The sequence below is a fragment of the Euprymna scolopes genome, chromosome 3 (assembly GCF_053919585.1).
Source record: "Euprymna scolopes isolate OS-2025 chromosome 3, ASM5391958v1, whole genome shotgun sequence".
Classification (NCBI taxonomy): Eukaryota; Metazoa; Mollusca; class Cephalopoda; order Sepiida; family Sepiolidae; genus Euprymna; species Euprymna scolopes.
In genome coordinates, this window is record NC_136484.1 from 126156135 (window position 1) to 126170579 (window position 14445).

Consider the following 14445-nt stretch of genomic DNA (forward strand, 5'->3'; position numbering starts at 1 on the left):
GAACAATTGATAATAAAATAACATTAAAGGATAAAAGAAAGAAAGAAAGTCTGAATGCAACTGTGTTCAACATAATATAATAAAACATTAGGATTTTCTTTGATCTCCACAGATTACCTGTTTTGTCTCCCCCCCCCCCCACTTTCTTACTCGCGTTGACCCCCTAACAAGGCATATCACTGCTTGGATGTAAAGGATTACTATTTAGAACCCATGCCTAGGAAAGATTAACAAGATGTTGATTTGCATTACATTTAAACTTTTGCATATCAGTACAGCCAGGGAAGCAGGTAGCAGGATGGGAATTCCAAAGTCTAGTTGTTCGAGGAGTGTAAGTTTGTTTCACTTGATGCTAAGATATCCGGAGAGTTTATTAAGAGCTAAGATTATACATCATCTAGATTACTTCTAAGTCCACGGATATTTGTGAATGTTAGCCTCAAGGGATGAGGCGAATTGGTTTTGTTTGGTGGTTGTCTGGTTTGATCGAGATATTGATAGAAACAGCAGTTTGACACTTACTAGTTGGCTCAATGGATGGTGATGTCTCAGCAGTTGTGTAGATGTTGATTTTTTTTTTTTCTTCTTTATGGCTGGAATAATAGTAATTAAAAAGAACAAGAAATAACTGAGATTTTTGGCAATTGGTTTACTTTTAATTACATAATTCTTTATCAGTAATTTACAATCTAGATGAACTGCAGTTTCCCCTTCCTTTCCCCATAAGGTTGGTAGAGGCCTTGAAAACAGCATCTGTTCACTTTTGCATCATATTCCTCAGAGTCAGGAACTCTTTAGCTTCACTGCCACATACTTCCTCTCATGACGCAAATTCCAGTACATGTTAGAACTTGACCTCTAATGGAAAATTTCATGTTGGTCCCCTGACAAAAGGAGGGTGGACCTGTAAATTCATCCTTGTCCGTTCGTCTGTCCGCGCTTTTCTCAATAACTATGCCTTGGAATGTTTTGAAATTTTGCACAAACATTAAACATGATATGAGTAAAAAAAAAAGTAACAGCACGGATTTTCTGGAAAACTCTGGTTGCCCCCCCTTTGCCTTTCGAGTTAAAATGGCTAAAATTGACACTTTTGTGCTTATTAAAAAAATTTGATGCCTTGGATTTTTATAAAACTTTCTGAAAAGTTGTAACTAACTGATTTCTATATAATTTTGTTTGTCTATACTTTATGATAACTCTTGATTGTGCTCCAGGGGCTCTTTCAGGGCTAATAAAAACACTCCATTTTTGGGACTATTTTACCATATTTGTCCAAAACTTTCTGTGTATGTCTATTTAGCATTTTTGCATGGTGCAGAACTCAAATTTAAATATGTTAAGGCCTTGGGGACTTTTGAGGCTAAATGGGGGGGGGGCAATGATGGACTTAGTCGTTTCTTTTTTTTGCATGGTGCAGAACTCAAATTTACATATGTTAAGGCCTAAAACTACACCGTTTGTTCGTTTTCACCCGGATTTGATGTCCCCTGGGGACTTTTGGGGCTAAATGGGAGGGGGGCAAGTGCTGAACTTAGTCATTTTTTTTTATACCTCATTCACTGTGCACTCACGGGGGGACCATAAATGTTTCACTTGTTCCAGCTTAAATTAACCTTATATGAAATTTCCCTTTTTTTTTTTTTTTTAATTTTATTTTTGTTTTTACACGCCTGATATCTTATTTTGCTGCAATGAGTGACATACTCTGCATAAATGTTTATTAACTGTAAAATCAGTAGTTTATTGAATTTAGATATGTAATAAAATAAAAGAAAAAAGAATGTACATAAATAAATAATTAACATCAATCATATTGAAATAGAGATGTGGAGATCACTGTAAATGAATAATACATCTCAAGTTGAAATGTAAAGTATCAATGTTAGCAATAGTCAAATCAAAAAAAAAAAGTACTCATAATTCTAGTTATTTAAAATAAGGTAAAAATTATCAGTATACTCATTTTGCTATAAATAATCTCAGTGTCGTCCACTATCAATAATTTCCCACACTCTTTATCTGTGCCTAAACCTAAATGCAGATTCCATGAACAAAGCTTCTTTCTTAGAACTGTACGCCTGTGGAAGTTCTTGATGAACCACCCCCCTAAGTAATCCAATTTACAAAATTCCCACTACTTTATGTTTACTACGCTATAATCACAATGACTAATGTATACGCATTAACCCGTATCCTCGATAAGTGGTGATTACTGTGGAGTCAAAACAACATCTTTATTATTCATATAAATAGAAATGGAACCTAATGTCATTCAAATCCAAAATGAAGAATATATATGGTCATGTGAAGTTTGAAGTTATAGGAAGTCGATGTGTGGGATTAGGAAGTCAATGATGTATTTGTTTTATTTGATCGCAAGATTGTTCTTGCTCTACACCCCAGCATTTGCGAAACTCCTTGCAAGACTGTCTATTCTTTCTTGCAAAAAATATTTTACTCTGTAATTTCAACCACAATTTTTTTTTTCTGTCACCACCTCCCAAATATATGTATTTTTAATCCAAATTGAATGATGAACCGTTGTGAAAACATTAGAGGACAAATATATGGATTGTCTATTTGACTCATCTGTCTGATTACAAATCGACCATTCTGTAACTTGATGCCAAAACCTTTTATCCATCAAAAAAAAAAAAAAATTATTTATTGTAAATGATTCATTGTATATGGCATTATTTTTGCTCATAAAGAAAATGGTCGATCATAGCTCTTCCCCTTACACACACACACAACCTAATGCTATTTGGGCATAAGTGAATGCAATGAAACCAATAACAGTTGAACTCATTTAATGGATGTCACCATGAACTGTAGAATTGGTTATTGTGTTCATTTGATAAGGTATGAATTCACCCACCCCATCTCCTAACTATAAGTAAAATAGAAAGTTGATTTTAATTGTGTATGAAAGCTATCATCTGTATATCAATATTGTAATACCTTTTACATACATACGCGTGTCACGGTTTCAAGATTATAAAATTTTCTTATCGGGAGATCACCTTCCATCCTCCTTTTTAATAAATAGGATCTCCCGATCACTGAAAATGCAATGTAAAAATAAATAAATTTTTAAAAGAAATGATGTCGCTTTTGGGCTGTACGTGAAACTAAAATATACCTATTTGGTCTTCAGGTTAGGCTCTAAGGATAGTTTCTGTTCTGTCTAAAGATGGGGTTTCTGTTTGTATCGGGCATCCATACAATGGAAATATGTCACAAACTTCTATAAGGAGATAAACCGTAATAACTAGATATATTCTAACACTATATTAACCAGATTTTACAGTTATTTAATATAAATATTGTGGGGTCTCCATTCCCGCTAAACATTCACAGAATGCCCAGCAGCAATATGTTATATATGAAAGATGCCACTGTGGAATTTCCACAGGTCTTGCTAGTTTACATTATTTTCTCTATTTTAATATTTATAATGTTTCGGATTATCTGCCTTCCTCAAGCATGATGATAGTTTTGGTTTAATTTTTTTGTATTTAAATTTGATGAACTGATTATTGTCACGTGATGTGTGACTGTACAATCATTAAAAAAAAACATGATTCAAATCATGAGTACATCGAAATTAAGGATGTATGAAAATATCAACATTCACAATATTTAAATATGGGGGGGGGGATATCTACGTATATAAATGAAACATACAACATTTGACTGGAAGGCATATCATCAAATATTGAATAGGGTTGTAATGTCATTCAAATCCAAAATGAAGAATATATATGTTAATGTGAGGTTGAAAGTCACAAGAGGTCGATGTGTGGAGTTAGGATATCAATGATGTATTTGTTTGCAGACATACAAATCTACAACTGTGAGAAAATTTATTGGTTGCTGTTGTTAGGAGGAAGAGGAGACGATAATAGCAGCCTTAAATGGCCAAAGACAGGCATATACTAGAACTCACCACTGAAATTAATCAAACTATCCTGTTTGGTATTGTGTCTGGAGAATCTTTCCTTTTTTGTTTTTAATTCGTTTTTAAAATTTTATTTTTATATCTAGAAAAACTAATCTGAAATTTAACATTAGCGGCCATTTTCAACATTTTTTTTTATGTTTCTGTTTTTTTTTGTTTTTTTTTTGTTTTTTTTTTTTTAATTTTTTTTTTTGTTTTTTTCATTTTAGTTTCAGACTTGAATGTAAAAATTATTTTTTATTTTCTGATGAAAATTATATTTTTTATAGACAGGAAAGCATGGTATAAATGAGGATGTAGAAATCGAAATTAAAAAAGAGTAAAGCCTTTTTCCCCCAAAAAGGTGATTTTTTTTTCTTTATTATTTTCTTTCTTTGTTGTTTCTGTAGATTTTTAAATAAGATTTTTAATTAATCCGTCCTTCTATACTGGAGTTGCAGATTAGTTTTGTTTATTTTACAGTTGGTCAACCATTTCAATAACAATTTTTTTTAAGACAATTCTAAGTTCAAAAAATTGTTGCATCATTTATTTTAAATATTTCCTATTAAGCCATAATATTGTTTTTTTGTTTTTTTTATTGTCCCAAAATTGTGTGACTTCATCCCATATTTTTGTCTGAATTTATTATTTGTACTGTTTTTATTTTAACCATATTTTCTCGCCATTGATTCTTATTTTTTCAACTACATTTCTGGCCAATGTACTTTCAAGTTCTTTGTGTATTGCTCACATTCAATGCTGGTGATTAGTTGTGTATTGTTTATGCTCATATTTACTACATCCGCATATATAAATGATTCATCAACTATTAAAATAGAAAACTGGCAGGATTTTTTTTTTATTGTCTAGATTTTTGAGATGAGCTATTTACATTTTTTTATCTATCTTTTTTTTCTTTTTTCTTTTTACTTTTTTTTTTTTTCTTTTTCAAACTATTTATTCATTGTTTTTTTTTTGTTTTTTTTTTTTCAATCCATTGTCCTCGTGGTTGATTTAATCAGATTTACCCTATTCCCTCTCACTTTTATTTTCAATTATCCATCTAAAATGAGGCATGTTCTTTTATTTGTTCAATTATTCCTTTTATAATTGATAAAATGATTTTGAGTTTATTTTTTTAAATTATCAATATTTTGATAGTTAAAGTTGAAATTTACCTTATTATTATCCCAAATATTTTTGTATAGAAATTACGCACAATAAATTAGTGAAAAATATATATATTTTTTTTTATATAAATGTATAAATAACTGCTACTAAACGACAGAAAACTTAATATTTTATCAATTTGCATAGTTTTCAACTTTCAGAATAGAATCATCATGTGACTTTCAGACATCCAATACTACATTTATAAATGAGATCATCATTTCCAATGATCCTGTGTATCATAAGTTGACAACTTTTCTATCTTAATTACGTTTGTGTAATATTATGCGTATATAATTACTCAAAAGCACTTATCACAACTGTACGTGTACTTTTTTAAGCAGTCAGTAACTTGATTGTTCTGATGCTACGTTATTGTTTTCGTCTGAGTTCATGATTGTCAGCAGTGAAAAACATAACATAAAATTCTTAGTGACAATCTTCTAAGTTTGATGGTTCAATGCAGGCAATACTAAGAATACAGTTACGAATTGTTTAAGACTTCTACAAAGTCATAGCTGAAGAAACAAAATCCTGCTCTTCCTGTTAATTAAAAAAAGTGGGGGTTTCAGTTAAAATTTCGTGCAGATTCCAGAGTTCACCAAATTATTTACTAGTATAATAATAAACATAAGTACATAAATTCAGACAACTTGTTGCAATTCATGGAAGACCTATTCTGTTGAGTTATATTTTGGTTTCATGCACACACATTCGAGCCAGGGCTGTTAACTGTGTGGGTGTCATAATACATCTGAGAAGAAGCAAGATTAATATGCATAGACATATCTCCATGTCAAAAAAAAAAAATCAATTCAAATAAGTTCCTAAGTAAATTTCATAAAAGCAAGATAGCCATAAAATTTTTATTACCTTACACCTTTGTGTTCGCAAAACTCATTGCAAAACTGTTTATTCTTTCTTGCAAGAATTGGTTTATTCCGTAATTTCAACCACAATGAAACATTATCTCAAGTATTTTTAGTTTATAGCGTGTAATGCTTATACAATTTTGAAAATCGTTACTAAAAGATGCCATAATTGCTAAAAAAAAAATCTTAAATACAAATGAGTTGTATTTAGAAATTTTGACTGGACATAAATTTTATATTTTTGCTGGAGTTCATTGGCTTGGAGTATGATGTTAAATTCTATAAGGCTGTCTGCAGGTAAGAACACATTACATAGAATAATTGGCAAAAGAAAGACAAACATATGAATATGGTTACAATAAGTAATCTGATGCAATAACGCAACATATGTAAAAGAAAATACAAATGAAAACTAAAAATGGAGAAAAAGAAAGTTTCTTTGTTTTTAGGTGGAATAATGTATTTAGCATTTAATATATATTTTTATGTTGATCAAAAGTTAAAATTTATTTATGGACTGTTATCCTCATCCTCATAGTTGTAGTTTCACCATGTTTCAGCCAGCCAATCCTCTGAGCAGGTCAGAGTATTAGCTGGCCAAAAACGTGGTGAGACGACAACAACTATGTAAGGCAGTAATTACTGAGTATACAGTTAGCATTCCTATCCTGTCGAAGTTTATCACTTGAAGGAGGCCAGAGGATCATTTGGCCGAAACGTGAAACAACAACTCTGAAAATCTGTTCTTCAGATGCTGCACTTCAATTTCTTGTTCTCTGTCGGTGGAGGAGAAATCCTTCACACCTGAGACGATTTTTATTTTTGTTCCTTTTCTCCACATTAAAAAACGACCCTGGTGTCTAACTCTGTCCCGTGGGGAGGCATTGTAAATAGGAACAACTAACAACTATGAAAATGAGGATAACAGTCCACAAATAAATAAATGCGCAAATTACTCATCTCAAAGGATTCCAATAAAAAATAATATACAAAAGTTCAAAGTTCAATACTTGTCTGTTTAGATGCATTTGTCCTCATTGAGAACCAAATCGGACACAAATAACCCTATTTTGATAAGTTTGATCACGATTAAATTTGATAGAATAATAGAAGATCAATGTTTGAGCGATAATGTATTCAATAATCTGTTTTCACATTTTCTGCACATAAACATTTCACTATCATCATCATATATATGAATCTGAAGATCTTATTGTTAGCATTGGTTTCCCCGATATTTTTCTCATTCTTTCTCACTTGGAATTCTTTCTAGAAAGACATCGGGTATTTACGAGAGGGACTGAGTGAAGGTTACCAACATTCTATGTGAAAGTGATTTTTGTGTAACGAAATGGATTCGAACTTGGAACACTTGGGTTGTCAGTCAGTATCGTTCGTTAACCGTCACCTCCCAACATTCCAGTATAAAATGTTATTTTTTTGTAGACATGTAACCTTTTTATCTCTGGTAAAACAATATATTATTCAACCACTAAATCGGTTCCTCACAATTTTCTTCTTTAAACTTTGCGCCTCTACTCATTGTCATCTGCTCATCACAGATTCCATTTTGTTTTTTTCTTTTTCTTCACAGAACTATCCGCTTCTCCTCTTACTACTGCATTATATAGTGTTTAAGTTTATGATAGAAAAAAAGAAGATAGTCGTCTGGTGTGAAGCATTGTATGAACTTCCTTCTTTATCCCTCTTTTGCCTGTTTATGCCTTTCGTAAAGAGCAAGAAAAAGAGAAAGAAGTTTGTCATAAGACATTATGTTGCTTCGCCTTTGCCACTCTCTCTCTCTCTCTCTTCTATCCATAGCTGATGAAACAAGAACAATCTACCCCCATATATTAAATAAAAGGTTCCATTTGATATTCTATCCAAATTAAAGGGTTCAACATAAAGATTCCAGAATTTGAGAAGATGCTCCTACGATTACATTGAATTTAATTGTAGATTCTTCTCGTCTTGTCGGCCATGATCAAGCAGATTGTGTTGCAATGGATAAAGTGCTGTGTATAATCTGTTATAAGTAAGTTTTCAGAAGATTGAAAGTTAAGTCCTCGGTGCTGTCTTATAAGCCTTGCTCTGTTTTTCATGTGTTTATTTTGTGGCAGATTCTTCTTTTGAAATTCTTTATGTATATCTTACGTTTGCTCTTGTCACAGAATAAACATATGCAAAAATACAGCAAGACTTATGCTGCAAAAAGAACTGAAAGTTCTCAAAACTCATAAGAAAAACGGAATTATCAGCAGCCGAAGCATCTCCGGTTAGTAAATTTAGTTTTAGTCACAGAATATTTGAGATTGTAAAAAAAAAGAAAAAGAAAAAAATGTAATGCTCACGATGACTATCCTGAGATAATCAGGTTGGTTGGTTGTTTTTGTTTTACGGCAAATCAACCCTTTTCAGGTTATTTAATGCCGAATCAAGTGATTTTGAAGAACAATTTTTTAATAGAGTATTTTTTTTTTTTTTTAAGTCAGTTTCTATTTAACCCATAGTTGGGACCCTAACAGGTACTACCACTCCGGGTCAGAGTGGACCTGGGAGCAATGGCTATTAAAGGATGGCTCTACACTCCCCAAAGCCCGCAAGCTGGGGCCTCACCATCGGATATAGTTTAAGGTCATATCCAGGACCGAGATAATCAGGGAACAGGTTAATTTTGTAGAAAATGTTAGCATACATTTAATGTATTTTAATCAACATTTAATGTAGGAAAAACCTTGTAGATAATGAAGAAAGTTGGAGACTATATTGTTCGAAATGTGGTCAAAAGAAAAAATAAAATAAAAATAATGAGGATGATAGTCTGAATAAAAGCAATAGTAAAAAATTTTTTTTTTTTACTTTTACTCACGTTCACTCCCAACAAGGCATATCGCCATTTGAACGTAAGGGCTACTATTTGGGACCATGCCTAGGAAAGATTACCAAGATGTTATTTTACATTATATTTGTATAATATATAACCCTTCCCCTCTCTCATCCGAGGACCGGGCCGCATCCGTCGCTATCCTGGTTCATGGGAGCATACATGTGATGTACTTCTGGCCGTGTTCGTCGCTCCCAGCTCACAGGACCATAGATGCAACCTAGCAGGGCTACATTCTTATTTGTCTAGTGGTGGACCCCTCAAGGGTGATCAGACTCTCACTGGTCACTGGAAAATATCTTCTGCTGCTCAGGGCACGCGAAATGTGCATGACCCTAAGTCCGTGTGGCAACATTGTCGATTTCAGCCGTCACTCTGGCTTTGTGCTGGATCCAGTCTGTCTCCTTCATCATCTGGCGTCAGGGGATATCTGAAACAAACTGTATCTTCATTCAGGCTGGCAAATCGAGAATCAAGGAAAAACTCTGGGACATTTTTATATAATAAAACAAAATAATTATTCATAAATCGGTTTACACTTGTTTAGTCGAGTTCTTTGATTCAAGCTTCATGATGCAGGTTGTATATTTAAGTTCCACTAATCAATTTCCCAGCTAAGAACAAGAGCCTTTCAACTTAGCTCTTATGAGGGTTTCGGCGGGGTGAGAGCGATGTGTACGTCTCGATGCCAGTCAGTAAAAAGAACCACTCTGGACTCTAACTCCAAAAAGTCGATCGTTTTTATCAAATCAGAAATTCCTCCCTCCACCTTTTTGGAGTTATTCTTTCTTTTTTCCATTATCTTATTCTTTTCTTTCTCTCGTGAACTCATTATTTTATTCTTTTCCTTTTCTCTTTCTTTTCTCTCTTCTTCGTATTTCATGACCATATCTCTCCCTAGGTTCAATTTATTTATTTATCTGTCCAACTAACTTATCACTTGGTTTGATCTGGTAGTTAAACATAACAGATGGGCCCAACGACAACACCTCCCAGACACCAAAACAGACCTTTTGAACCCAAGTCATTGTGCCTTTCAACAAAACATTGTTTCTTTAATAATTTGAATTGTTGTTCTAACCTAAATCAGAAAACGACCCTATATTGCTTTTTCTGCCAACTCAAGAATCTCATTATCATATTTATTTATTTATTTATTTCACATCGAAATATTCACTATTTCTTCTCTCATTGAAATATTTACTGTTTTCTGTGGACAGGAATCTCATAAACATCTGTTTTTCCTCTCCCATCTTCTCTTCCTCTATTTGAAAAGCAAGATCATCTGGTGTCGCCAGGGATCTCATCATATTTGAACTTCTGCATATCAATACAGTCAAGAAGCAGGTAGCAGAAAGGGAATTCCAAAGTGTAGAAGTCTAAGCCACTTTGAGCTTCAGATGGTTCGCTGTTACACACAAGTGTACTGTTGCCACATCTGGGCAGGAGCTGCTAGAAAAGACTTGTCCTGCCTTGATAGAGTTCAAAATAGACTTCGTAGCCTCGTAGGAGATGTCCTTTTCTCCTCCTTGCAACCTCTATCTCACAGAAGAGATGTTGCGAGTTTGTCTCTGATGTATCGTTATTTTCATGGAAAGTGTTCAACTGAGCTTCAATCTATGGTCCCCCCTCGCCAAACTTTCACAAGAAACACTCGTCTAGCTGTAAACACTATCAATAATTTCCCCCACTCTTTATCTATGCCTAAACCTAAACGTAGATTCCATGAACAAAGCTTCTTTCTTAGAACTGCACGCCTGTGGAATTGTCTTCCGTTTTCCTGCTTTCCGACTGACTACAATATGGTTGTGTTCAAGTCTAAAGTAAATAAGTTCTTGATGAGCCGTTCCATATAAGTTATTAAATTTACCAAATTTTCATTACTAATGATTACTATATTGACCAATTTCTACTGTACACTCTTTAACCCTTATCCTTGAGTGGCCTCTGGGCCTTGATAATGTGGTGACGCCTTTGTAAAAAAAAAAAAAAAAAGTGGTAGCAGAAGTGTAAGCCATTTTGAGTTTCAGATGGTTCGCTGTTACACACAAGTCCTGGTAGGTGACTTGTTTGTAGTAGACAGTTCCACAGAATAAAATATTCTTACCGTGTCGAAACCCGGGAAAGAACATGTGAAATTGCACCAGAAAAGGTTTAATATTTATGAAGCAATTCTGGTTTCTGATTGGTTTGTAGCAGAACATGAATTAATTTGATTCGTCAGTTCTTAGCAGCATCGTTTATAAATAGAATCGTCCGACTGTGTGGGATCATACCCCATTATAGTAACAAAATATTGCAACACAAAGTCTAGCTGTTCAAAGTAGAAAGCTTTCTGGCATTTAGAGACCTCAAGAGTGAAGGGGTGAGATTTTGTTGCTAAGTGGATCTGTCGGGATATGTACATTGAGGTGCAACAAGTTCATCAAAGCACATGCCATTAAAATATTTGTAAAACAGGCACAGAAATGCAACATTGCAGTGATGGGACAGGGGTTGGAGCTTAGTTGATAAAGTGGAATCTATTATATTAAAAACTCTTTTTTGGGACCCTATCCAAAAGGGAGAAGCTAGTGGTAGATGCAGCAGCCCAGATGTGGCAACAATACTCCATGCATAGGTGAATGGTGGCAAGATACTCTCAGGTATAAGTAGTTTTCTAGCTCAATAGAGGGAACTCACCTTATTTGCAGCAGCCTTCACAGTGTACTCAATGTATTTGTATTTGGTATATTTATGTTACTTTTGGTCATTTGTAAAAGATTCATGAAAGATGTTTCTAAGTTTTGTCTATTTTTAAACTACTTAAGTTTAATAGAGGCATCTTTTATGAACCTTTTACAGATGACGAAAAATAACTTTACAAATAGATTGACGAAAAACCATTGTTTTGTTTTTTCTGAAAGCATTTTAATGTTCTAAGCTTTAACCAAAATGTTTCATGGAATTTATACATTTATCCAGAATTAAATTATAATCTTAAATCATAATTTATATAAAAACATCTTAAATACATAAATGAAGCCATCAATTGTTTCTAATGAGGTGGATCGAAAAAGCTTCCATCATCATCATCATCACCACCACCACCACTCCTCATGAAGATTCTACTAATTTATCAATATCGTCTATAATAATAATAAAGCGATTAGGCTTGCAAAGTGTATTCCATGTGTACGTGAAATAATGCAAGTATAAAACTATTAACATTTTACAACTGGTGTAAGCAAAAGTATATTTAATTCTTCATACCAATTAAGTGGTGTTAATTTTCTGAGCCATGTAAAGATGAGAAAAACATCACAATTCTTCTGGTCTAAAAATAGACATTATTTAATTAAAGTATTCGACATGTGTAATACAAGCAATACGATTCGATAGTGAATGTCACTTATTAAACGAAAGTGTGAATATATGGACATTATTTGAGCCGGTGTCTATATATATATATATATATAGAGAGAGAGAGAGAGAGAAATAACATACAAGTATGTATGTTATCTTTTCAAATTAATTATCTTGATGGAAGCTTTGGAATAAAGATAAAAATGATGAATATATAATTTTGTTTTTCTTCTTTCCCTTTTTTATCATGGAATATTATTTCGATAGTTTTCATGTTATATTACAATAGAAAAATGCGAGCATGAAAAGTAAAGGATTAGTTGTTAAAACTGGGAAAGAAAAGGGCAAGATATTCTAGTAAAAAATATAAAAAATTTACAACTTAAAATATTGCAGCATTAAGAATTGATTATGTAATGTTATAAATTGAATTTTAAAAAAATCTTCATGCTGCAATATTTTATTTCTCATATGTTATATCTCTCCTCTTTACATAAAGTAAATTTCACAGTGTAGAAGGATTATTTGATACTGGAGATATTCATAATCACATCCTATTTCCAAAAAAGGGGAGATATAACATATGAAAAATACTTGGAATCAAGTCTCCCCTTGCTAAAATAGATCATTTGAAACCATAGCAGCAAATTTTAGTTTCTTTTCCACCACGGCCAGAGGTTTTGGGCAAATATATATATATATATATATATATATATATGGGAATGCTTTCAAAAGTTTTATTTTCCATCGTTGGCTCTTAAATCCAATGAAACTTTAGTTGAAAGATTAATTTTTTTTTTTTTTTAACAAAGGGAATCCTCATTAATGAAGGATAAACGTCATTGTATATAAGGTGATCATTTAGACAACAGCATAATAAACCGTAATGGTGGAAATTGGATAGAATTTGATTAGTTATGTGAATGACCCAATAAGAACTCGTTTACTTTGAATTTGAAAACGACCATGTTGTAGTTAACTGGAAAGCAGACCTGCGGTACAAAATTCCACAGGTGGGTAGTCCTAAGAAAGAAACTTTGTTAATTTGTGTTTAGATTCAGGCACAGGAAACATCAGCCTATGCAATACACAAATAAAAATTAACAATCGTATTTGAATATGAAGAACAAACATCACTGTAAATGAACAATACAACAAAAGAAGACAGGAGAGTATATCGGCTGAAACGTGGTTGAAATATAAATATCATCATTAAGAACAGCAATTTAAAGAAAAAAATTATCAATAAATGATTTATTTTTATATAGTTTAATTATGACGATTAATTGGAAACACGCAACAAACCTTTATTTTCTTTATTATAAAAATTTAATTCCATTTCATTTTGAAATAAAATTTTCTACTTCCAGACTTACAGTTGATCTAACAAATCATTGGTGGTATGATTTGTTAATTTCAAATTTTAACCATGACCTTTTTTTGATAATCTTTTTTTTCCCCACCATTATATTCCAGCCTCCTAGATTCCTTTTTAAACATTGAGCTTTACCAAAAGCGTTTCTGTTTTTTTCCCTCCAACTTTATTCCACAGCTTATTCCATAAAGTTCAAAGCCTTCCACAAATCATTTTTTTCTCAAACCGACTTCTCCATTTTTTAATTTTTTTTTAACCAACTTCCTCATTTTTTTTTATTTATTTTTTTTTTTTGTGTGTGTGTGGATATAAAATAAAGTATTATTAAATAAAAAAAAAATGGTCTTACTTGTTTTATTTATTTATTCAATTTTTTTTATATACAAGAATAAAATTGTTAGACACAAACTATGGAAATTCCCGTTTAAACAACTTTTAAATTAACCTTTTTTAAAAGTATATTTTAATTTTAAACAATTTTATTCAACTAATGCAGGTATTCTCAACCTGGAGTGCTCGCACCCACTGGAGATGCAAGACAATATTCCAGGGGGTGCGAGAAAAGTTTAGATAAAAAATAGGATATTGGCTACTATATGTTATTCATCATTTTTTTTTGCTGTTTTTTTTTTTTTGTTTTTGTTTGTTTGTTTTTTCTTTTGCAGTGTACTAACTTGTTGCTTTTATTTTACAGTTAAGTATTGTTAAGTAGCCATTAAATACATGACTGAGTAGGTTTAATCCAACCATGTATTTAACCGCAAGTTCAGAACGTCCTAAAGTTTAGGACCTAAATTGAACATGTTTTGTTAACGTTATTAAACAAGTTCAGATGCAGCACTGCCTGGCTTCT

The 14445-nt window shown here is 32.5% G+C and overlaps 1 protein-coding gene across 2 annotated transcripts in view; it reads left to right on the forward strand.

The window, feature by feature from the left end:
- Window positions 1–13948, forward strand: part of LOC145258632 (cystinosin-like) — a 137177-nt gene extending 123229 nt beyond the window's left edge. Inside the window, exons 10-11 of one of the 2 annotated variants that reach the window (XM_080116625.1) lie at window positions 4238–4307; window positions 13588–13948. In XM_080116625.1, the coding sequence (XP_079972751.1) occupies window positions 4238–4287 (50 nt within the window). In that variant the 3' untranslated portion in view covers window positions 4288–4307; window positions 13588–13948. The remainder of the gene's footprint in view (window positions 1–4237; window positions 4308–13587) is intronic. The other variant, XM_080116624.1, reaches the window with a different exon arrangement.
- The last annotated feature ends 497 nt before the right edge of the window (window positions 13949–14445 follow it).